Source organism: Mobula hypostoma, chromosome 4, assembly GCF_963921235.1.
Source record: "Mobula hypostoma chromosome 4, sMobHyp1.1, whole genome shotgun sequence".
Classification (NCBI taxonomy): domain Eukaryota; kingdom Metazoa; phylum Chordata; class Chondrichthyes; order Myliobatiformes; family Myliobatidae; genus Mobula; species Mobula hypostoma.
In genome coordinates, this window is record NC_086100.1 from 200,364,590 (window position 1) to 200,390,661 (window position 26,072).

The window sequence follows — 26,072 nt, forward strand, 5'->3', positions numbered from 1 at the left end:
TTCTGATTGATATGACTTATGCTTCTCCCTCTCAAATTGCAGTCTGAATTCAATCATATCATGATCACCGCCTCCTTGGGGTTCCTTCACATTGATCATCTGGATAGCCAGAGGCTTTTTCCCAGGGCTGCAACGGCTAACACGAAGGAGCATAGTTTTAAGGTGCTTGGAAATAGGTACCGAGGGGATGTCAGGGGTAAGTTTTTCACACTGAGAGTGGTGGGTGCATGGAATGCACTGCTGGCGGTGGTGGTGGTAGGAGTGGATACAATAGGGTCTTTTAAGAGACTCTTAGATAGGTACATGGAGCTTAGAAAAATAGTTGGCTATGTGCGAGGGAAATTCCAGGCAGTCTCTGGAGTGGGTTACATGGTCAGCACAACATTGTGGGCCAAAGGGCCTGTAATGTGCTGTAAATTTCTATGTTCTATGTTCTATTAAGCTCCCTCATCAGATCTGGGTTATTACATAACACCCAATCCAGGATAAACTTTCCCCAAGTAAGCACAAGCACAAGGTGTTCTAAAATAAACGTCTCGTAGGCACTCAAACAAATTCCCTGTCTTGCGATCCAACACCAACCTGAGTTTCTCAATCCTCTTGCATATTGAAGTCCCTCATTACAATTGTGTCATTACTCTCATTACATGCCTTTTCTAGCTCCCCTTGCAATCTCAACCCCACATCTTGGGTACTGTTTGCAGGCCTATGTATGATCCCCAGAATGTTTTTTACCCTTGCAGTTTCTTCACTCCACCCACAAAGATTCAACATTCTCCGATCCTATGTCACCTCTTTCTAAAGTTGCAATTCCATCTCTTACCAACAGAGCCACACCACCGCCTGCGCCTTCCTGCCTGTCCTTTCGATACGAAGTATATCACTTGATGTTAAGAACCCAACTAAGACCTTCTTTCAGTCACGACTCAGTGATGCCCACAATGTCATACCGACCAATCTCTAATTGTGCCAGGAGTTCATCCACCTTATTCCAAATGCTACACGCATTTAAATACAAAACCTTTAGTCCTGTATTCTTTGCCCTTTGCAATTTTGCCTCTGAGGTACAATTTAACTCTTTGCTCTGTCTGCACTCAATCATTGGCCTGTCCTTCTTTACATTCACGTCACACCCATCATCTACTTGTAAACCTGCTGGCTCATCCTCAACTCTATCATACTGGTTCCCATCCTGTGTTCTAGGTTCTAATTGTGTGGCCCCTTCTGTGGAGACTTGAACATTCCCCTCATCACAGTCATGAACAGCCCACCCCTTACAGTCAGCCTGTGCCCTGGTCCTAGACTCATTAGCCAGTGGGAACATCCTCCCTGTATCCAGCAATGTTAAACTCTGTACTCATTTCAGTGAGATCACAACTCATTCTTCTAACCCCCAGTGAACAGAGGGCTGGCCTACTCAACTTCTACTGATATGACAGAGTCACCAACACATGGACCTGAAACACTGACCCTGTTTCTCTCTCCACAGACGCTGTCTGACCTGCTGAGTATTTCAACGATTCTCTGATTTCACTCCGGAAAAAGATCTGCATAGTCTTCATTACACTCCCTCAAGAGAAAGTCCATTGTTCACTTAGTAAGAATAACAAGTTTGTACCCAGTCCTCCTGGTGTGGTGTCACCAAGGCCAGGTATAATTCTGTGACCAATTCCAGGTTGCCATGGTGATCACCTACTGACAGTACTCAGTACACACGGTGCCAGGACAACGAGACCTGACAGAGGATCACCAGCCAGAGGCACGGAACCATTCAGCCCTGTGATCCTGGGACAGGAACTGTGTGTTCCAGTAGGACATCAGGCACAGCAAATATCCTGGACAGCAATCGAATCAAAACAATAAATCTTTGGAGACTAGTTTTACATTGTGGGAATTTAAGGATCAGAACAGTACACCTATTCCCAGAACATCCCGATCAACACGCCGAGCTCCGAACCAGCCCCACCACTGAGAAAGAAAACACAGATTCCAGGAGAACACAGAGCATATCAGAGACGATGACGAGCATTTTACCAGCTGAAAATAATGAGTCTGAAAATCTCAGCCTCCCACAAATTGTAAAGGATTTGGGATTGCAGGATCATTACCCTCACAAACTGTCCTTAAAGACCATGCGGGAGGTGTCCCAGGATAAACTGGAAGACAGCAAACCAACTCGTGCAGAAGATCTTCCTTGGCAATTTCTCAGAAGGATCCTCGCAGCCAATTCACTGGCGAGGAATCCCGAATGGCCACCTGATCTGTCCTCGGACGCTGAGGATGCTCATGATGAAGACTTCAGTGATTCCTTTGAAGTTACAGCACCAGGGGATCGTGAGATAAATCCTCTTGATATCATTGCTGCCATTTTCCTCTGTGCTGACCACTTTCTCCAGCAGGAACTGATGCTGAAGATGTCTCTGTGCCAGTTTGCATTACCCTTTCTGATGCCAGACACACACAGTCACCCCATGAACAAGGTGAGGGGACCCACAGAAGGGTCTGGTGCCACCCTTCTCCTCTGGGCCATGAGGCCCATTGTTAAAACATGGTGCCCACATTCTCCTACAGACAGTAGCCCCATTGTGGAGGTGCCCATCGTGACAGCAGCCATGCCAACGGTGTCCTTCCTCAGACTGGGAAGGTGCACAGTGTCCAAATCCCGAATCCTCAATCTCACCCTGAGTCAGGCACAGCTGCAGCAGAACATCTTCCTGCACTCCGAGATGGAATGTGGGAATGTGCCCCGCAGGATATCCGATGGAATGGCTGAGATCAGCTGGTATCTCCCTTCTGGGAAGAGTAACACGGATATTTTCCCAGAGGCTGCTGCATTCATTAACCTCCGAGGTGATGCTGAAACTTCCCAGAGAAACGCTCAGTTTCTCGTGAAAGTATCTGCTGCTCTCTTTATTTTCATTGACGTTATCGGTGAGAAAGAAAGAGAATTCCTCACCTCTCTCACACAGTCACCAGCAAAACTTTTTCTCATAGTCAACACCCACATCAATCAGCAACACAAAACCCCTGAGCAGGTGAAGAAACTTTTCAAAGATCTAAAGTTAGAACGTCCACAGTGGATTGTTCGGACAAATGTAAATGAGGCTAAACTTGTGGAAAAGCTCCGTTCTCAGATCAAACAAGTAATTCTAATGAGGGACAGGGACCAGACCTTGCTGAGCTTGGAGCAAATGGCTGACATTGCGATGGAAAGTGGGATTGGGGTCGATGAACGTCAAACTGAAATACAACGAGCCAAGGAACTGACCAAAATACTGGACAGACTTGACTCAGGAGGCATTACTGGGTATAAAAGGAGAGTGTTGCCCTTTCATGGAGAGCCCTGGCAAGGGTTGTCTAAAGTTGAAAAAGAGAAATCTCGGATGAAACACCGTGGGGACAGAACCACAGAAGTGTATAACCAGGAACTGGACCGGGAGAAGAACAGAATCCGGGAATCTCAGCTCAGACAGAGTCTGTCGGAAGAGATGTGGCTGTTCATTGAACACCTCACCCGTCATGGTGGGGTTGACAGAGCCATTTCCCTACAGTGGCTGAAGCTGGAGCTGGACAGTAAATCACAGGAAATTATGGCAGGATTGCGTAGAATTTATAAAGAACTGTGCAAAGACTCAAAGCAGAAGGTGATGGAACTGAAGGATTTGGATCAGAAGATGTCTGATAGTTCCCTGGGACTCGAGCATTTCATGAGGGAACTTGGCCAGGTTTATGAACTTTCAGTGACTCGACACAACATCACCCGAAGGACACAGCTCCACCCAAAGGTGTCGCAGTTCCCAGGTGTTGCTGCTGAACTGTTGCTGGAAGGGTTCCCATTGGAACTCATCGATGGAGATGTTTCCAACGTTCCCGTTCCATGGATCACTGCCGTACTCACGGAAGTTGCTGACAAAGTGGGAAGAGCTTGCCGAGTGTTTGTGCTGACGGTGATTGGAGTTCAGAGCACGGGCAAGTCCACACTCCTCAACACAATGTTCTGTTTGCGGTTCGCTGTGAGCAGCGGCCGATGTACTCGAGGGGCCTACATGCAGTTGATCAAAGTCACAGGGAGCCTGGCCAAGGAGCTGGACTGTGAGTTCATCCTCGTCATTGACACAGAGGGGCTGAGAGTCCCAGAACTCGCAACACTGACAGACAGCTACGAGCACGACAATGAGCTGGCAACGTTCGTGGTTGGATTAAGCAACTTAACATTGGTAAACATCGGGATGGAAAATCTGTCAGAGATGAAAGATATTTTACAGATTGTTGTTCATTCCTTAATCCGCATGAGGGAGACAGGAAAAGGGAAAAGGTGCATATTTGTGCACCAGAACGTCGGCGATGTGAGTGCGCACGATCAGAATCTGAGAGGCCGTCAGAAACTCCTGGAACAGCTGGATAAGATGACAGAGGTTGCAGCAAAGCTGGAGAAGGTAGACCGAGTAACGTTCCGTGATGTGATGGACTATGATGCTGACAAGGACAACTGGTACATCCCTGGTCTGTGGCATGGTACACCCCCAATGGCTGCAGTCAACACCGGCTACAGTGAACACGTCTCCCAACTGAAGAACAACCTAATTCAGTGTCTAATCCAACAGAGAAAATCCCAAGGAGCTTTCACTATCCCGGACTTTATCAAATGGATGGCTGGGCTTTGGGAGCAGGTGAAACATGAAAATTTCATTTTCAACTTCCAGAACAGTCTGTTCGCAGAGGCTTACAACCACCTGTCCGTGAAGTACAAGGACTGGGAGTGGGAACTCCACAAATTCACTCACTCCTGGGGATATGAGGCTGAAAACAGAATCAGCAATGTCAAAGGAGATCTCACCGAACTGCTCCATAATCTGGAGAGGGAGATCAGGACAGAGATGAACAAAAGGGAGGGTGACACTCTGGATAAACTACAAGCTCTGTATGAAAGTGGGGCTGATAACGTGCATCTGATGGAGAAATACAGAGAGGAATTTAAGCTCAGCATCTCCAGTTTATGCAGCCGGCTTCAGCACGATTCAATGCAGAGATGTAGAGATGCCGTGAATAGACGGGTGGGGCTGCAGAGAGTGGATAATATTTGGAATAACTTTCACAAGAAGATTGGAGAACAGGTGGAGAAGCTTTTACAGAAGTGTAAAGCAGCAAATCGGGTGTTGGGTGAATGGGAATTGCAAACTGAATTTGTAAGAATGTGGAAAAGTACACTCTCTCAGCTGGAGTATCAGCCCTGCAGAGAAAGATACATTGAACTGGAGATTGAAAATCTTCTCAGACAGGAAACAAAAACTCAAGGGAGAGTCATTAATCAAAAGCTGAAAGGTAAAAATCTCTGTGAACTGGGAACCCAGTACTTTCAGATTGAAGAGAAACATATCAACGTGTCATATTGGAGACAGGGTGCAGGTAAACTCATTCCATTCGGATTGAAATCAGATCTCAATCAAGCAGCAATGATTACAAAGCCCATCGAGGATGAATGCAGACATTGGATCACCGATATCATAAAAAAGGACATGGATTATGACAATAAATATTGCATTGAATTTTTGAATGGTATAGAGGGAAAAGTTGACAATATTTCACATCAACACTTCTCAATGTCTGAGGTTTTCAAGGCTGAGTTTAAACTTCACCTGTGTGGTTACGCCGCAACAAGATTCCAGGAGATGCACAGGAGGTTCATTCACAAACACGACCCACGGAGAAGACTGGAAAACATGAAAAGTAAATACTTTGATCTCTTCATGGATATTTACACAAAGCAAGATGAGAACCAGAGACAAGCAGATCGATTTGTGAAATCTTGTTTCTTGCCAGCTCTCCGAGACGCCACCCTCAAGAGTCTCAGTGTGAAAATCGTGGATGATATGAGAAAACATGACCCTGAACGAAAGTACAGTCTCCGCAACAACTTCACTGTGGCCCTCCTGGTCCACCTGAAACAAACACATCAATTTGATAAATATCTCCAGTATATCAGAGACTTTGAGAATTTCGCCAAAGACTGGCTCCATCAGCAAGTTATTAAACACTGCAAGACAGAACGTGATGGAGAGAGCACATTTACCCATCTGGCTAAAGAAATCCTCACAGAGATCACTGGGCAAGCTAAGGACATTGTTCGGGATGCAGTGAAACAGAACTTTGCTGGAAATGCTCAGAGCTTCCTAAACACGTTTGTTGAAAAGTTAAACACAAGAATCTCAATGCCCAAAGATGAGATGAAACTCGTTCTGTTTCGGAGTGGCAATGATGGGAAGAAATGTGCGGAAGCCATTCTGCCATGTATTGAAAAGGTGGAGCAGGATCTCCTCCGTGAGGTAAAAGGCTGGGATGTCAAAGCAAAGATTGAAGAATTATCCATGAAACCCAGGGAGGAGTTGTTCAAAGGGTTATTCAATTGTACAAAGCAATGTCCTTTCTGTGGGGTTTTCTGTGACTCAGAGACCCCGGTACACTCACAACACTCTTGTAAACAGCACAGACCTGAAGGACTCAACAACCGTCAATGGAAAAACAGTGAATGTCTTGTAACGGATATCTGCACAGCTTCAGTTGCAAGTGATGCAAGATTCCGAAATAAAGACACAAATGGGAAATTCTATCCCTACAAGAATTATCGAACAGTCAATGATTACTACAAATCCTGGATTATCCAACGGGAAATTTCCGCACAGGCAGCATCCTATTGGAAGAAGGTTTTCTACACTTTCAATCAGCAGTTTGCTGATGAATACAGAGCAAAGCCTGCAGAGATCGATGGAAGCTGGAACATTGACTGGGATGTGGTGAGGGAAGAAATGAATAAGACATATAATACAACCATTCAGTCTTGGTAATGTCACTTTAAATATCGTTACTCTCTGTCTCGGAAGGATTGGGCAGAGTAAATCACAGTGTGTTCAAATCCAAATCGCATCACAAATCATCAAAAGAATCAGCAGAGCAGAAGGAATGTTTTTGATTGATAGTTTATCAAATCAGGGAATAATTGATGAATCAGATCAGGGATCAATGAGAAGTATTTCTGGAGAGAGGTAACAGGTATCCAGAGGGTAGGGACAAAATGTGAGGGTGGAGGGTAGGAAATGAGGACCTAGTGCCGGAATTGAGGTGCTTTGAGTGATGGGGTCAGGGGAACTCCAAAGAGGGACTGACATACTGTATAGGTTGACGAGGGGAAGAGGGATATTGTGAGGGTGGATTGAAGTATAGGGTGGGGGAATTAAGGGAGATGGTGAAGAGGGATTGAGGAATATAGTGAGGAGGGAAGTGATTAAAAGCCATTTCAGAAGGTAGAGGAGGATTGATGGATAGGGTGAGGTGGGGTTGAGGGGATGGAGTGAGGAGAGATTGAGGGATGCGTGAGGCAGGATTGAGGGATAGGGTGAGGCAGTATTCATAGTCATAGTCATACTTTATTGATCCCGGGGGAAATTGGTTTTCGTTACAGTTGCACCATAAATAATAAATAGTAATAGAACCATAAATAGTTAAATAGTAATATGTAAATTATGCCAGTAAATTATGAAATAAGTCCAGGACCGGCCTATCGGCACAGGGTGTCTGACCCTCCAAGGGAGGAGTTGTAAAGTTTGATGGCCACAGGCAGGAATGACTTCCTATGACGCTCTGTGCTGCATCTCGGAGGAATGAGTCTCTGGCTGAATGTACTCCTGTGCCCACCCAGTACATTATGTAGTGGATGGGAGACATTGACCAAGATGGCATTCAATTTAGACAGCATCCTCTTTTCAGACACCACCGTGAGAGAGTCCAGTTCCATCCAGTATTGAGGAATAGGGTGAGAAGAGAAGTGATTAAAAACCATTTCAGAAGGTAGAGGAGGATTGAGAGACAGTCAGAAAGTGTGATGCTCGAAGAGATTCTAAAGATATATCAGAGAGCAGCAGGCTGTTCAGCCCATCAAGTCTATAATGTTGTTCATCAACGACATGGCTGGTCTTCTACATCGAGCATAATAGCACAGAAACAAACCCTTTGGCCCATCTAGTCCATGCTGACTCAATCTTCTCCCTGGTCTCATCTACCTGCAACTGAAACGTCTCCTTCCAAACCCCTCCTATTCATGTAAGTATGCAAACTACCCTGAAATTTTATAATTAAACCCACATCTACCACTTCCACTGGCATCTCATTCCACACTTGTACCACCTTCTGAGTGAAAAAGTCTCCCTCATGTTCCCCTTAAATATTTTACCTATCACCCAAAATCTATGAACTAATCTCACCCAACCTCAGGGAGAAATCCTGCTGGCATGCAGCTCAATTGTGTACACCTCACATTCTCCTACATTCATGGTCAATAAAGTCCTCACCTACTCACCCTTTCCCCATAACCCAGGTCCTCAAGTCCTGGCAACATCCTTGTAAATTGTCTCTGCTCTCTTTCAAGCTTATTAATATCTTTCCTGTGGGGAGATGACCAGAACTGCACACAATACTCAAAATTAGCCTCTCCAAAGTGTTGTCCAACTTCCAAATCCCAACTCCTGTCCTGATTTATGAAGGACAACGTGCCAAACACTCTCTTTGTGACCCTATCTACCTGTGATGGCCACTTTCAATGATGGCTCTCTATTTCCATGTCCCTTTGTTCTACATCAACACAATTCCCTCCCTTCTCACGATATCCCTGATCCCTTTCATTCCAAGAAATCTGTTGATCTTGTGTTGAGCCCAGCCAGTCCCTGAGCCTGTCTCTACAGCTCCAGGGTGGAGAATCCCAATGATTCATCATCCCCAGTGAAGATGTCTATCCTCACTTCAGTCCCTGATGGCCTCCCCCTTAGTCTGCCCTCTCACTCTGGACCCCTCTGTCACAGAGACCATCCTCTTTGCCTCTGCCCTGTGAAGCCCCTCAGGATTTTACGTCCCCCAGGTCCTGCCTCATTCTTCCAAACTGCCAGGAGTCCGTGACCAGCCGACTCAGTCTCTCCTCATGTGTCAGAGCTGCCGTCCCAGGAACCGGTCAGGTGAAGCTTTGATGCTCTACCCCTGTGCTGGGTACATCTTTTACAGACAAGGACACTAACCCTTTCCCCAGTACCCTGGGTGCAGTCACACCGAGACTCTCTATAGTCACAGTGGGTCATCCTTCCTCAAATCTCCTTGCATTAAAGGCCAACGTTTCCATCTTACCTGCCTGCAGTCTGTGCATGTTGGCTGCCAGTGACCGGTGTACAAGGTCACCCAGGTTCCTGTGAACGTGAACATTCCCCAGTCCCTCACCATTTAAACAATGGTCAGTGTTTCTGTTTCTCTCCCCATTTTCTACACTGGCTCCATCTGCCCCGCCGGTGCCCTTTCACTTATTGTCTTTATCCCCTTGTAACCTCTTTGCCCCTCATCTCCACTCACTTCCCATTTCAGCAAACCTGCAAATGTTACTTTTGGTCTCCTCAGGCAAATAACTGACTGTGAATAACTGGGGCCCAAGCATTGATCCCTGTCTGAAACACCGCACGGATCACAGACCAGTCATGTGAGAAGGACCCATTCCTTCCTACCATTTCCTTTCTCTGCATTAACCAATGTTCAGTCCATGCTGGAATTCTCTCCCAGTTCCAAGTGCTCTTGTCTTCTCTCCCCAACTCCATGTGCTCTAAACTTGTTCACCAATCTCCAGTGAGAGACCTTCTCAGTAACCTTCTGAAAATCCAAATACATCGCATCTACTGGTTCCCCCCAATGACTTCACTCGATACTTCCCCAAAGACCAGTCAAATGTGACTTCCATTTCATTAATCCACGCTGACTCGACTCACTCATAATATTTTCAACGACCTTGATATAACATCCTTCGTTATAGATTCCACCATTTCTCCGAATGCCAGTGACAGGCTAACAGTTTGGTAGCTCACTGTTTTCTCTCTGCCTCCACTCTGGAGGAGTTCAGAGAGTCTGTGGTCTGGTGACCTGACCCACTGAGTTCCAGCAGCTCGTTTTTCATCCCAGATTCCAGTCGCTGCAGTCCCGTGTGTTCCCAGCAGACATCACTGAGTAGTTTCAGCAGGCAGCTCATTCCCTTCAGCACATTGAATAAAGCACTCTGCCCACACACTGTTTCTCCTCCTTCAGATGCTGCCTGACCTGCTGAGCATTTCCAGATTTCCAGCCTCTGCAGTTCTTTCATTGTCACTGACTCTGTTTGACCGTGTGAGATTTTCTAAATACCTTGTCATCGTTCCTTTAGTGTGTGTTCAGCATTTTCCCAGTGACAGAAATCAAGACACTGAGTTTCCTGCTTTCTACCTCCGTCCTTTCTGAAATGGGATCCTTACATTTGTAGTTTTCCAATCAGCTGGGCCCATCCCAACTCTGGGAAATCCTGGAACATCCCAACAAAGTGGAACTCCAACATTGGAACATGGAACAGTGTGTCACAGTACAGGCCTTTTCCCCATGAGATTGTGCCAACACTTTAAACAACTCCAAGATCAATCTAACCCCTCCCTCCCACATAGCCCTCCACTGTCCTATCACCCATTGCCTGTCTAAGAGACTATTAAATGCCCCCAATGTGTCTGCCTCTACCACCACCCCAGGAGTGTGTTCCACACACCCACCACTCTCTGTGTAAAAATAACTTACATCTGAAATCTCTCCTGTACTTTCCTCCCAACACTTTAAAGTTATGCCCCTCGTATTAGCCACTTCACCCTGAGGAAAAGTCTTTTACAAAGATGCTCAATGTAGATCTGATAAATAAATGTGAATGTCTGGGAGCTTTGGGAAGAAATGTATAAAAAGGTGCCGGACAAGATCACCGACAGCACTGACTCCGGAGACAACCAGTGAAGAAGACCCTGAGTCAGGGACTCGGAAAAGAACTCACGGTGAACCTTGGCCAGGTTCATCTGGGGTGGGGAACACCTGAACGGGGCGCTGGGTTTTGGGAGTTGTGAAAGTAAACTAAAGAGTTAACGTTTGAATTGTGTAATTACCCCTTGAACAAATCCTGATCAATAAAGACAACAGTTATTGGGCAGTCATCGTCTGGTATGTTCTATCATGTGTTGTCTTTAACTGGGAATAGGGTTCACCAGTGAAGTTCACTTTGTGATCAGAAAGCCGTGGAAATGTCGAGCTAAATGTGAGACAAAAGACAACAGTCCAATCCTAGAGGATGTACATTCAAGTGGGGTGGGGGTAGAGTTTAAAGGAGATGTGTCCGAGATTCAGTATGTGGGAGAGAGGCCAGAAGCAGGGAGTGAACAAGATTCTCGTCACTCGGGACCAGTTGGAATTTTTACATTCCCATTATCTAATGATTCACGGCTGGAGGTACAACTGGCGGCTGTGACCTTGCTGAGTTCAAAAAGGTCAACGTTTCAGAACTTGTTCCTGTGGAAATACAGACATACTCCAGAATATCAGAGTACGCTTCTGATAACATTCCACCATCCATACCCTCCCTGATCTATACCAATGAGTAATATTTATTTAGGATCTCTCTCAGACTGCTGTGACCTTGCTGTGTTCACAAAAGGTCAACGTTTCAGAACTTGTACCTGTGGAAATGACTCTTTGTTGTTCTGGGCCCAGATATCACTGTGACTCTGTAACTGCGCTCAAGTCTGGAATGCTGAATGGGTCGACTGGAATTAAATCTACCTCGTTACGATCTTGCCCTTTATTTATCTACAATGCACTTTCTCTGTAGCTGTTACACTTTATTCTGCATTCAGTGACAAACAAGAGAAAATCTGCAGATGCTGGAAATACAATCAAATGTGTGTTCTGCATTCAGTTATTGTTTTACATTGATCTACCTCAATGCACTGTGAAAAAGTGTTATACAAACTCTAAGGTCTTCGGGTGGATACGTCACCTGGGCCACATTGTTTGTCAATGATTTAGATAATGGCATTCGCAAACACGAGGAAATCTGCAGATGCTGGAATTTCAAGCAACACACATAAAAGTTGCTGGTGAACGCAGCAGGCCAGGCAGCATCTCTTGGAAGAGGTATAGTCAATCTTTCAGGTTGAGACCCTTCGTCTCTTCCTAGAGATGCTGCCTCCTCCTGCGTTCACCAGCAACTTTTATCTGGAAAATGGAATTGATAGCTTTGTGGCAAAGTTTGCAGGTGATATGAAGATAGGTGGAGGGGTAGGTAGTACTAAGGAAGCAATGCGATTGCAGCAGGACTTAGACAAATTGAAAGGATGGGCAAAAAAAGTGGCAGGTGGAATACAGTGTTAGGAAATGTATGATAATGCATTTTGGTAAAAAGAACAATAGTGCAGACCATTATCTAAATGGGGAGAAGGTTCAAACATCAGGGGTGCAGAGGGACTTGGGAGTCCTCGTGCAAGACTCCCAGAAGGTTAATTTACAGGTTGAGTCTGTGGTAAAGAAGGCAAATGCAATGTTGGCATTTATTTCAAGGGGAATAAAATGCAAAATCTAGGAGATAATGCTGAGCCTTTATAACCATATAACAATTACAGCGTGGAAACAGACCATCTCGGCCCTTCTAGTCTGTGCTGAATGCTTACTCTCACCTAGTACCACCAATCTGCACTCAGTCCATAACCCTTCATTCCTTTCCTGTCCATATAGCTGTCCAATTTTACTGTAAATGACAATATCGAGCCTGCCTCAACCACTTCTGAAAGCTCGTTCCACACAGCTACCACTCTCTGAGTAAAGAAGTTCCCCTCATGTTATCCCTAAACTTTTGCCCACTGACTCTCAACTCATGTCCTCTTGTTTGAATCTCCCCCACTCTCAATGAAAGAAGCCTATCCACGTCAACTCTATCTGTCCCCCTCATAATTTTAAATACCTCTATCAAGTCCCCCCTCAACCTTCTATGCTCCAAAGAATAAAGACCCAACTTATTCAACCTTTCTCTGTAACTTAGGTGCTGAAACACAGGTAACATTCTCGTAAATCTTCTCTGTACTCTCTCTATTTTGTTGACATCTTTCCTATAATTTGGTGATCAGAACTGTACACAATATTCCAAATTTGGCCTTACCAATGCCTTGTACACTTTTAACATTACATCACAACTCATATACTCAATGCTCTGATTTATAAGGGCTAGCATACCAAAAGCTTTCATCACCACCCTATCCACATGATATTCCACCTTTAGGGAACTATGCACCATTATTCCTAGATCCCTCTGTTCTGCTGCATTCTTCAATGCCCCACCATTTACCATGTATGTCCTATTTTGATTAGTCCTACCAAAATGTAGCACTTCACACTTATCAGCATTAAACTCCATCTGCCATCTTTCAGCCCACTCTTCTAACTGGCCTAAATCTCTCTGCAAGCTTTGAAAACCTACTTCATTATCCACAACACCACCTATCTTAGTATCATTTGCATACTTACTAATCCAATTTACCATCCTATCATCCAGATCATTAATGTATATGACAAACAACATTGGACCCAGTACAGATCCCTGAGGCACACCACTAGTCACCGGCCTCCAACCTGACAAACAGTTATCCTCCACTACTCTCTGGTGTCTCCCATCCAGCCACTGTTGAATCCATTTTACTACTTCAATATTAATACCTAATGACTTAACTTCCTAACTAATCTTCCATGTGGAACCTTGTCAAATGCCTCACTGAAGTCCATATAGGCAACATCCACCGCTTTACCCTCGTCAACTTTCCTAGTAACCTCTTCAAAAAATCCAATAAGATTTGTCAAACATAACCTTCCATGCACAAATCCATGTTGACTGTTCTTAATCAGACCCTGGCTATCCAGATAATTATATATACCATCTCTAAGAATACTTTCTATTAATTTACCCACACTGACGTCAAACTTACAGGCCAATAATTTCTAGGTTTACTCTTAGAACCCTTTTTAAACAATGGAAGAACATGAGCAATACGCCAATCCTCCAGCACCATCCCCGTTTCTAATGACATTTGAAATATTTCTGTCAGAGCCCCTGCTATTTCTACACTAACTTCCCTCAAGGTCCTAGGGAATATCCTGTCAGGACCTGGAGACTTATCCACTTTTATATTCCTTAAAAGTGCCAATACTTCCTCTTCTTTAATCATCATAGTTTCCATAACTTCCCTACCTGTTTCCCTTACCTTACACAATTCAATATCCTTCTCCTTAGTGAATACCGAAGAAAAGAAATAGTTCAAAATCTCCCCCATCTCTTTTGATTCCACATATAGCTGTCCACTCTGACTCTCTAAGGGACCAATTTTATCCCTCACTATCCTTTTGCTATTAATATAACTGTAGAAACCCTTCGGAATTATTTTCACCTTACTTGCCAAAGCAACCTCACATCTTCTTTTAGCTTTTCTAATTTCTTTCTTAAGATTCCTTTAACATTCTTTATATTCCTCGAGCACCTTATTTACTCCATGCTGCCTATATTTATTGTAGATATCTCTCTTTTTCCAAACTAAGTTTCCAATATCCCTTGAAAACCGTGGCTCTCTCAAATTTTTAACCTTTCCTTTCAAACTAACAGGAACATAGAGATTCTGTACCCTCAAAATTTCACCTTTAAATGACCTCCATTTCTCTATTACATCCTTCCCATAAAACAATTTGTCCCAATCCACTTGTTCTAAATCCTTTTGCATCTCCTCAAAGGTAGACTTTCTCCAATCAAAAATCTCAACCCTGGGTCCAGACCTATCCTTCTCCATAATTATATTGAAACTAATAGCATTGTGATCACTGGACCCGAAGTGCTCCCCAACACAAACCTCCGTCAACTGACCTATCTCATTCCCTAACAGGAGATCCAACACTGCCCCTTCTCTAGTTGGTACCTCTATGTATTGCTGCAAAAAACTATCCTACACACATTTTACAAACTCCAAACCATCCAGCCCTTTTACAGTATGGACTTCCCAGTCTATGTGTGGAAAATTAAAATCTCCTACAATTAAAACCTTGTGCTTACTACAAATATCTGCTATCTCCTTACAAATTTGCCCCTCAAATTCTCTCTCCCCATTAGGTGGCTATAATACAGCCCTATAAGTGTTACTACACCTTCCCCATTCCTCAATTCCACCCAAATAGCCTCCCTGGATGAGCCCTCTAATCCATCCTGCCAGAGCACCGCTGTAATATTTTCTCTGACAAGCAATGCAACACCTCCCCCTTTCGTCCCTCTGATTCTATCACACCTGAAGCAACGAAATCCAGGAATATTTAGTTGCCAATCACACCCCTCCTGCAACCATGTTTCACTAATAGCTACAACATCATACTTCCAGGTATCAATCCATGCTCTAAGCTCATCCACCTTTCTTACAATGCTCCTAGCATTAAAATCAATGAATTTAAGAAATTTTCCACCTCTTACTCTCTGTTTATCACTGACGGTGCAAACAATTTTACTATCTCCTTTTTCTTCCTTCTCCCCTACATCTGTTCCTACACTCTGGTTCCCCTCCCCCCTTCTATCTCGTTTAAATCCGCTGGAGCCTCTCTAGCAAACCTACCTGCAAGAATATTTGTCCCCTGCAGTTCAGATGTAAACCGTCCTGCCGGAACAGGTCCCACTTTCCCTGGAAAACTGCCCAATTATCAATAAATCTGAAGCCCTCCCTCCTGCACCATGTCTGCAGCCACGTGTTGATCTGCACTGTCTTACTATTTCTAAACCCGCCTGCACGTGGCACTGGTAGCAATCCTGAGATTGCTATCCTGGAGGTCCTGTACTTTAACTTGGCGTCTGACTTCCTGAACTCACCTTTCAGGACCTCCTCGCTCTTCCTACCCATGTCATTGGTCCCTATAGGGACCACTACATCTGGCTGCTCACCTTCCCTCTTGAGAATACTGAGAACTCGATCCAAGATATCATGAACCTTGGCACCAGGGAGGCAACAGACCACCGGGAATCTTGATCTCTTCCACAGAACCTCTTATCTGTCCACCTATCGAATCCCCTATCACTACTGCTCTCCTCTTTTCCCTCCTTCCCTTCTGAGCTGAGGGTCCCGTCTCAGTGCCAGAGACACAACCACTGCAACTTGTCCCTGTAGGTCGTCCCCACCAACAGTATCCAAAACGATATACTTATTGTTGATGGGAATGGCCACAGGGGTGCTCTGCTCTTTCTGTCTGTTCTCCTTCCCTCTCCTGACAGTCACCCAGCTACCTGCCTCCTGACCTTTAGGAGTGACTGTCCCCCTGAAACTCCTGTCTATTTCTGCCTTTGCCTCATGAATGATCAGAAGTTCATCCAGCTCCAGTTCCATAACTCGGTTTGTCAGGAGCTGCAGCTGGATGCACCTTTTACAGGTGTAGTCACCAGGGACGATTGTGTGTCCCCGACTTCCCACATCCTGCAAACGGAGCACTCGACTGCCCTAACTGCTGCCTCCATTACCTACTCTTAAGGTAATTAAATTAATTAAAGGTACTTACCCGGCCTTACCCTCACACTGGGAGCAAGCTCGTCCTCAGCCTCTCGAGCCAAAGCCTTCCTACTCTATCTCCCACTACTACGTCACCCGTAAAACCATCACCCGCTCTGTTAATCTACTCACTTTTTAACTCTCCCGCTGCCTCACAAGACAAGAGTCAGGCTGCACTTATTATTGCAACATATCCCAGAAAGGATGTGTAACACTCACTTCGCCTAGCGGCTTAAAATAGGGGGTGATATCCCCCTGCCCGGCAAAACTTAAGAAATCTCGTTTGGGTGGATGCTGCGTGATGTGTCCCCTATTACAAATCAGTACCCCGGAATAACAAATAGTACACAATAAGCGATTAAACAATGAAGCTTTATAACTCTTACTTTGACTGTATGGTTAGTAGAGAAACAGGGCGCCAATCTTATTAAACAGTCTGTGCACACAAAGTTGGAGCTCACGCAGTTCAGCAGTTCTTCTTCCACCATCGATCTCCGAGCGTCACCGACCTTCGGACCCCTGCTCCCAGTCCACCCCATCTGGCGGTCCACCAAATTTCTCCATTCGCGTCTTCTCTCTTAATCTCTCTTTCTCTCCTTCTGGCAAAAAACCCACAAAGACAACTGCTTCCAGAATCACAAGACACAGCAACAATCTCTTATTGGCGAGCCACTAAGTCATAACCCAGACATTGCTGCTGCAGAGAAACCATTACCTTAACGGTGAAACATTACATAGAAGCCATTACATTAGCCTTAGCAGTGAAACCTTACAGTGTGTTACAGATGTTTTTCATTGGAGAGAGTCCAGAAGACGTTCAGGAGGATGATTCCGAGAATGAAGAGGTAAACAGATGAGGGACATTTGGCAGTTTTGGGCCAAGAGTCACTGGAATTTAGAAGAATGCGGGGAGATCTCATTGAAGCCTACCGAATGTTGAAAGGACTAGATAGGTTGGATGTGGAGAGAGTGTTTCCTATGGTGGGGGTATCCAGAACTGGAGGGCACAGCCTCAAAACTGAGGGGCGACCCTTTATAACAGAGGTAAGGAGGAATTTTTTTAGCCAGAAAGGAGCAAATCTGTTGAATGCTGTGCCATGGTCTGCAACGGGGGCCAAGTCCATGGATATCTTTAAGGTAGAAGTTGATAATTTCCTGGTTGGTCAGGGCATCAAAGGATATAGTGAGAAGGAAGGTGTATGGAGTTCAGTGGGATCCGGGATCAGCCATGATGGAATGGCAGAGCAGACTCGATGGGCTGAATGGCCTAATTCTGCTCCTATGTTTTATGGTCTTAAGTGGTGCACACAAGCTCAATTTCAGCATTTAATAGAAGTTTGGACATGTACCTGGATGGTAGGGGTATAGAGGGCTATGGTCCAGGTGCAGGTCACTGGAAATAGGCCGTTTGAATCATTTGACACAGACTAGATGGGCCTGTGCCTTTCTCTGTGTGTCTTTTTTTCCTGTGACTTTATGCCCAATGTCTTTGGTCCTAGACTTATTTCTTGGCATAATTTACATATTACTATTTAACTATTTATGGTTTTATTACTTTTAAGTTATTTATGGTGCAACTGTAACGAAAACCATTTTCCCCCGGGATCAATAAAGTATGACTATGACTATGACTATGACTAAATAAAATCAGGTAACCAGCCAGTACAAGCAATGTCCAGCAGGACAAAAATGCAATTCAGATGCATGACGGCCATAAAACCAGTATTAAAGTAGCAATATAACAAATTTATGGACGATGCTTGATCGATTGGTTCAGAGCAATTATAGCTCTGGGGAAAAAGCTATTTTTCAGTCTGGAAGTGCAGGCATAGAAAATCTTATAACGTCTGCCAGATGGAAGAAGTTCAAACAGATGATTGCATGGGTGTGTATTGTCCTTACAGATGCTTGTAGCTTTCCGTAGGCAGTGAGAGCTGTCGGTCTCCTCCAGGGCTGGGAGCTGTGTCCCGATGATCTTCTGTGCGCTAGAGACGACCCGCTGAAGTGCTTTCCTGTCAGCGGATGTACAACTGAGATACCACACAGAGATGCAGTATGTTAAGCTGCTCTCTATAGTGCAACGGTAAAAAGTCACCGGCATCTGTTCAGGCAGACCAGATTTCTTCAGCGTCCTGAGGAAAAACAAGCGTTGCTGTGCTTTCTTAACTATTGTTGTGGTGTTAGTGGACCATGTAAGGTCTTCTGAGATATGTATTCCCAGAAACCTGAAACTGGACACTCTGTCCACTATGTCTCCATTAATGTGGACTGGAGCGTACTCGTCATCCCGTGACTTTCCAAAATTGATGGACTTGATGCATATGGGACCAGTTTCAATTGAAGTGTGAGAAATTACTTAAAGAGAAAAGTAAACGAGAGGAAGCAGCTGTACTGGTGAAGGATGAAGTGGAAGGATTAAGGAAACAGTGCAGTGATTTAAAGATGGCTATGAATGTGATTCAGAAATCAGCACAGGAAAAGATGAGTAACACAGGAGATCATGCAAAGTGTTTAAAGCACATTCAAAAGCTGCAGGACCAACTTGTGGCACAGCGAGGTATAATATGTGCTTTTGGATCAGAAGAAGGGGGGAAGGTGAATATGGAGACATTGATTGGCATGACTTAGCAGATGAAGCTACTAGATACGGTTATGATAATTATGAAGCACCATTTCCCAAGGAACTTCCACCGACACCCTACCAACGACACTGGTGCTGCCGTCTGCACGATTGGCACCCCTAGTTACTATCAGAGAGCCGGGGAGCCAGGGGAGAAAATAAAAATCAGAATGTAACTCACACCACACCGTTCGGGGTACAGCACCTTAGAGGTATTGCTAAAGATATCGGGACATGTGTGCTCGGAGACGATCCTCGAGAGCTTTCCCAAGCAACTAGTCATCAGAGAATAATATGTGGCCCAGACGACTCTGAGGAAAGGAAATTGATTACAATGTGTTTACACCCAAATATACACCCAGCTTTGCCAGATATACAATGACATGGTGGGGGAACGAGTGAGGAACTGAAAAACGCAGTAATGACTGTTATGGGAGTTAACAGAGGGAACTGGGTAGACGCGTTAGGCAAATGTTACCAGAGGAGAGGTGAACATCCCACTGCACTTGCATCCCGTTTATGGACTGTGTTCCAAGGGGTTTATGGGACAGCATTAGAGTGGGACCTTTTAGGACCAGAGGCATCAAATAGACGATTGAGAACACTGGTCGCCCCCTGTACCGATGAATCTAAAAAGGCATGGAAATATTTGATCCTCCTGAGCCCACACAGACTGAGGCATGGGTACTGAGGAAAATGTGTAGAGCGTGGGAAAAGGAGACGCAAAGATCATCTAAACTCTCTAATGGGAAGGTGATGCCTGGTAAAAGTCAGGCACCTGCCTGGAGAAATGAGGGTAGGGGACGCACCCTGAGGGTCTCCCTGCCATACCATCAAGGGGCAAGGAAGGGCAGAGGAAACGGAACAGGGCCAGGAACAGGGAGAACTGAAGATGGAGTAATCAAATGTTATAACTGTGGTCAAGAGGGGCACATTAAGAGAGAATGTCCAAACCTGAGACGAGTAAGAACAGAGCAAAATAGTTTGCCCTTGCAGGGGCCAGAACGATGGAGCCCACAAATAACGTGGTGAAGACACCACCATCCAGGGAATTGAACCTGAGCTTCAGTGATGGTGTCAGGCCTCACCAACATGGCTGTGTGACACAAGGTGGGATGAAGCCGGGAGACCTCCAGTGAGTGGTAGGGTCAGAGGCTGCCCTGTTACCTTCTTATGGGACACTGGAGGATCAAGAACCACCATCAACACCACTAATATAAATAAGGTAAATTGGGAGACACAAGGTAAAATGATCCCTAGTGGATTCACAGGATATTCGCAAGTGGGACATGTGAGTGTACCATTGGAAGTAAGGATAGGACACGTAGCACTGGAACATTCAGTAGTGTTGGTGGACTTACCCAGGGAGCAGGAACACATACTGGGGAGTGACTATATGGCCAAACCGGGGCTTTGTTTAGACCAGTTAATTGTATGAATTAGGGATGCCAACTGGCATGAGTAACATCCACCAGCTGCAGATCCCAGCGGGAGAATATCAGGATAGAATCTGCACAATGGGTGAGATGTGGATCAAACCGGAGATGAGCAATGATCAGATGCTGCAGCAAATGATCGCACAGAACTCAGGGGCATTTGCACGGTACATGCATGACTGCAGAAAGATGGCTGGCAGTGTGTGCATACAAGGTCCAGACCCCAAACCACAGAAGCAATATGGGTTTCCCAAAAAAGTGAGGAAGGTGTTGGTAAGGTAATACAGAGTTTGGGACAACAAGGGGTACTGAGGCCAGTAGCCTCCACTGACAACTCACCCAAATGGCCAGTGAGGAAACCAGATGGTAGTTGGAGGTTGACAATAGACTATTGTGAGCTGAATAAAGTAACTCCATTAACACCCCCAACTGTAGCAACTAACCCGGAGACAGTGGTCAAACAGAATGAAAGAGCAGACTGGTTCACAGTTTTAGACATAAATAATGGATTTTGGTCTATCCCACCAGAAAGAGAGTGTCAATACAAGTTGACAGTTTCAGGGACAGCAGTATACATGGACTGCCCTACCACAGAATTCCCCATCTATATTTCACCAGCATTTAGCAGAAGGGTTACAATGGTTCTCAAAACCCGAGTGCTTGGTACAATATGTAGATGATCTACTCCTGCAGACCGAAAACAAGCAGGAACATTATCAGCTATTGACAGAGCTGCTGTAATTATTACTTGCATTGGGACTAAAGGTAAACCATAAAAAAACACAGGTGATGAAACAAGAAGTTAGTTATTTGGGAATGATCTTGACACTGGGGAAAAGAGAAATTGATAAGCGAAGAGTAGAATTGGTTATGAAACTGCCTATTCCCCGAGACCTGAAAGTGCTGTGGTCCTTTCTGGGGCTGGTAGGATACTGTAGATATCACATTGATGGATTTTTCACTAAGGCACCTCCTTTAATAGTGTTACTGAAAAAGAATGTAGTGTGGGGATGGAAATCAGAGCACACCCAGGCCATCACAGCTCTGAATCAAGCATTGGCCACTGCGCCTGCTTTAAAAACTCCAAATCCGAATGAGCAATTCTCATTGGAGGTGGTCACAACTGAAACCACTCTCTCAGCAGTCCTGTCACAGGAGACGCATGGGAAGTTAAGACCAGTAGCGTATGCATCACGCATGGTCTCACCAGTAGAATGGGTAAAACTCTTCTTAGTGTTTTTCTGGGCGGCATGACATTTCGCCTACATAGTGGAACTTAATCCATTTACAATACTGACAGAACACACTTGATAGCAAATGATCCCAAGGGCCCAATTGTACTGAAACAAAAAGGAGGGCGTGGAAGCAGATCAGATAAGGTAATGACTGAGAACAAAGACACAAAGAAAAAAGAAAAAGCCTACTTTAAAATTTTTGTAGATGGGTCTTCATCAGTACAGGAGGGTGAGAGGAGAGCTGGGTGTGGCATGTATGTCGAGGATGGACATGGCCAGGAAAGGCATAGTGTAGCTTTAAAGTTACCATCAGTGCACAGGCAGCAGAATTGGCAGCTGTGGTATTTGTGGTCAGCCACACAGAACGTTTTCTGCCTGGGTCAGTCATACACTGATAGTATGTACGTTTGTAACAGCCTTACTGAACATTTCCCTCTGTGGGAAGCCGGGGGGTTTGTTTCAGCTGACGGAAAGCCCCTCCCATCTGCTGCTTTATTGCAATATATATTTGAAGAGGCAAAAGGAAAAGAATATGGAGTCGTAAATGTGAAAGTCCACTCTAAATTATCTCCTGAGGGAAATAGAAAGGCCGGCGAATTGGCAAAGCGAGGTGCTTTATCCGGGCAGGAATGGCAGCCACAGATTGGGGAGATTGGGAGGCAGAAAGAACAAGAGATTAAGGTTATGGATTTAACAGAGGAGCAGAAGAAAGATAAAGAATTTTAAAAATTGATAGAAGGCGCAGGGTCTGAAATATACAAAGAGCACGAGGGAGTGTTTGTCAAAGTTGGAGTTGTCCTTCATGAAGAAAAGTTTGTGATTCCAAAGGGAGGAAGAAAGCAGATGATCCATTGGTTCCATGATTTACGGGGACACCAGGGGTGTGGAAGCTCCCTGGAAAAGATCAAGGAAGTCGGCTGGTGGCCCAAGAGGAAGGATGATGTGGATCATTATGTCAAAAATTGCTTGATTCGTGCACAATATAATCCTGATAGAAATGTAAAGAAAGGAGCCCTTCGACACACCAGACCAATGGAAGAGCCTTGGTCTAATTTGCCGATAGATTATGTTGGTTTCGAGGTCGCTTCCGGGTCATCAAGGGAATGGCGGCGTAAGGAAAAGGTCTCTCGACAAAAAAGAAGTTAAACTGCCCCAAAATCGAATTTAGACAAATACTTAATATTTTATAACTATATTAATAAAAGGGGCAAGGATGATGTCTAAGAACAAGATTAAAAAGTCCGCTCAGAAGGCTGATAAACACAAAGAGATGCAGCAAGGCGACGGGCCTAGCTCCCACACAGCAAGCCAGGACGGAGATAATGAGGGGGAATCGGTGACTCTGTCTTTGATTCTCGGAGAGATTCGCGAGTTCCGACAAGATAACAGCAAACAGCTGGAAGATATTAAAGGAGAAATAGTAAAAACTAACTCGTGGATAGATGAAGCTGAAGCGAGGATTGTTGGAATTGAAGAGAAGCTACAAAACGCCGAGCAAGTGATAGCAGAAATGCTGAAGCTACAAGACCAGCTCCAGTGGAAACTAATAGATTAAGAAGGCCGCTCGAGAAGGGAAAATGTGAGGATCTACGGAGTTCCCGAAGGAACCGAAGGTAAACCCGGATTGATGATTCCCTTCGTGGAGAAGCTGCCTAGAGAGAACCTTGATATACCGGCCGCAAAAGACCTACAGGTAGAAAGGGCTCACCGCGCGTTGGCACCACAGCCTCCGGCAGGCGCCCAGCCCAGATCGATTCTGGTCAGATTTCTCAGTTACAGAACGAACGAAGAGGTGCTTAAAAGAGCATGGCAAAAGAAAGGTTTCATGTGGAACAACTGCAAAATCAGTTTAGACCACGACTACGCACCGGGGATTCTTGCCAGACGGAAGGAATATACGGAAACACGGAGAGTCCTGAAGGAAAACAACATCAGATTCCAGACCCTGTATCCAGCTCGGCTGAGAGTCTTTTACGACGAAGGGACAAAAACTTACGCTACGGTGGAGGAGGCAACGTTGGACCTGGCGGACCGGGGACTACCTATTAAAGTTGTCACCCAACCGGAGTTGCTACTGGAGAGGATTCGGCAGAAGTCGTGGCAGTTAGTGGGGCGAGGACGCTCCACTCGAACCAGAGTGTCAAACTACAAGGAAAAGCTGCAAATATTCAGACGCGAATGTACAGAGAATACAGATTAATTAAGAGAAATGACTGAAAAGAGTAAATCGGACTTAAAAGTAAAATGAAAACTGGTAACTGAAAATAATCTAGGCGGAATAACTTGAATGATAGCAATATGGTCGAGACATAAATAGGAGAAAATTCTCTATGATTATTCAAACTGCTGAGGGCCCTCTAACACAGGGTGAAGATAGAGGTTATCCCTCTGAACTGAGGCGGGTCAGTGCTCAGGCCTCACTGTGGGAAGTCGGGGAAAATTTTCAAATGTTATACGTTCAGAAATGTCTAGGGTGTGGTTATATGTCTTGGTTTACTGTTGAGAAGGGATTGCTTACTGTTTGGTTAGAAAAGGAGAGTGCTTTTTTTCTACTAGAGAAAAATGCAAACTGAATTGGTAAAAATAATTTCCTATAATGTTAATGGGGTTTTGAATCCAATTAAAAGAAATAAGATTATGTCTAAATTGAAAAAAGAGAGGGCACAAATAGCTTTCCTCCAGGAAACACATATGAGCCAATCTGAACATGGAAAATTAACAAGAATGGGCTTTAAGCATGTATTTTATTCATCATATAAATTGAGTCACAAAAGAGGGGTAGCTACTTTAATATCAAGTACTCTTAATTATGAACATATTTCAGAGACTAGAGACAAAGAAGGACGGTTTGTAAAAATCACAGGAAGAATAGAAGGTACAGAAATAACATTGCTGAATGTTTATGCTCCTCCAGGTAGTGAATGGTCATTTTATAGACACATTTTTGACCTAATGGTCAGTTCTCGAGGGGTAGTAATTTGTGGAGGGGATTTTAATATTAGATTAAATCCTATATTAGATTCTTCAAGAATTGTTACTCAGAATAAACCTCTGACTCGGAAAGTGAATTCATTGATGGAGGAGTTGGGAATTATAGATGTCTGGAGGGAATTACACCCTACTAGTAAAGATTATACATACTACTCTTTCCCTCATTCAGCCTATTCAAGGATAGACTATTTCTTTATCTTTAATACAGATAGACTCAGGATAAAAAACTGTAATATTGCAACAATTGATCTGTCGGATCATAGCCCAGTCTCTATGTCTCTAATCCTGGAAAGGAAAATGAGGAAAACACTATGGAGGCTAAACTCACATATACTCAATAACCCGAAAGTAATGGAGAGATTAAGGGGAGAAATCAAAGAATATCTAGACCTTAATGACACGGGAGAAACATCACCAGTGATTTTATGGGATACATTGAAAGCTGTACTGAGAGGGAAAATTATTTCCATTACTACTCACATGAAAAAAATCAATGCACAAAAATTAGCAGACCTTCAAGGAAAATTAAAACAACTTCAAGTTGTAGATAGCAACAAAAGTAATTCAAATCGAAAACAGGAAATTAGGAAATTGCAAAGTGAAATTGATGATATTTATACGTTGGAAACTCAAAGAAATTTTCTTTACCTGAGACAAAAGAATTATGAAGTAAGTAAATCAGCTAGATTATTAGCATATAAATTACGAAAACAACAAGCAGACAATACAATTCATAAAATAAAGAATCCAAAGACAAAGCTTGTGGAGAGTACAATAGGGAAAATTCAAGAGAGTTTTGAAACATATTATCGAGAGCTGTACTCCCAACCCTGGGCCCCCAATGTGCCCTATATAGACAGTGTATTGAATTTTTTAGATCTACCTAAACTTACAGATTTACAAAATGAAAGTTTATTAGAACCAGTAACTGTCAAAGAACTGAATGTGGCCATCTCTAGGTTAAAGGCTGGAAAGTCCCCGGGTTCTGATGGGTTTACCTCAGAGTGGTACAAGTCCCTGAAGACACAGTTAGCCCCATTACTACTTAACACCTTTAATTGGATCTTGCAGAGAGGAGAAACTCCACCTTCCTGGAGAGAAGCGATTATTTCGGTTATTCCTAAAGAGGGTAAAGATAAACTAGAATGTGGCAATTATTGGCCAATTAGTGTTCTTAATTTAGATTACAAACTATTTACATCTATATTAGCGCGCAGATTGGAAAAGCTTTTACCTGGCCTAATCCATTTAGACCAGACTGGATTTATTCAACAAAGACAAACACAGGACAACATAAGGAGAACTCTGCACATATTAGAACAGGTTAATAAGAACGAGACAGAGACAATGGTAGTAGGATTGGACGCTGAGAAAGCTT

General features: G+C 44.3%; 1 protein-coding gene across 11 annotated transcripts in view; it reads left to right on the forward strand.

Moving 5' to 3' along the window:
* The window catches only part of LOC134345886 (up-regulator of cell proliferation-like), a 31,326-nt gene extending 20,286 nt beyond the window's left edge, over nt 1-11,040 (forward strand). For 7 of the 11 annotated variants that reach the window (XM_063047210.1, XM_063047211.1, XM_063047212.1 and 4 more), the window contains one exon: nt 1,490-11,040. In XM_063047210.1, coding sequence (XP_062903280.1) covers nt 2,019-6,842 — 4,824 coding nt within the window. In that variant the 5' untranslated portion in view covers nt 1,490-2,018 and the 3' untranslated portion in view covers nt 6,843-11,040. Of the gene's footprint in view, nt 1-42; nt 197-1,489 lie in introns of all 11 variants that reach the window. The other 4 variants (XM_063047215.1, XM_063047208.1, XM_063047209.1 and 1 more) reach the window with 1 other exon arrangement.
* Nucleotides 11,041-26,072: the final 15,032 nt, after the last annotated feature.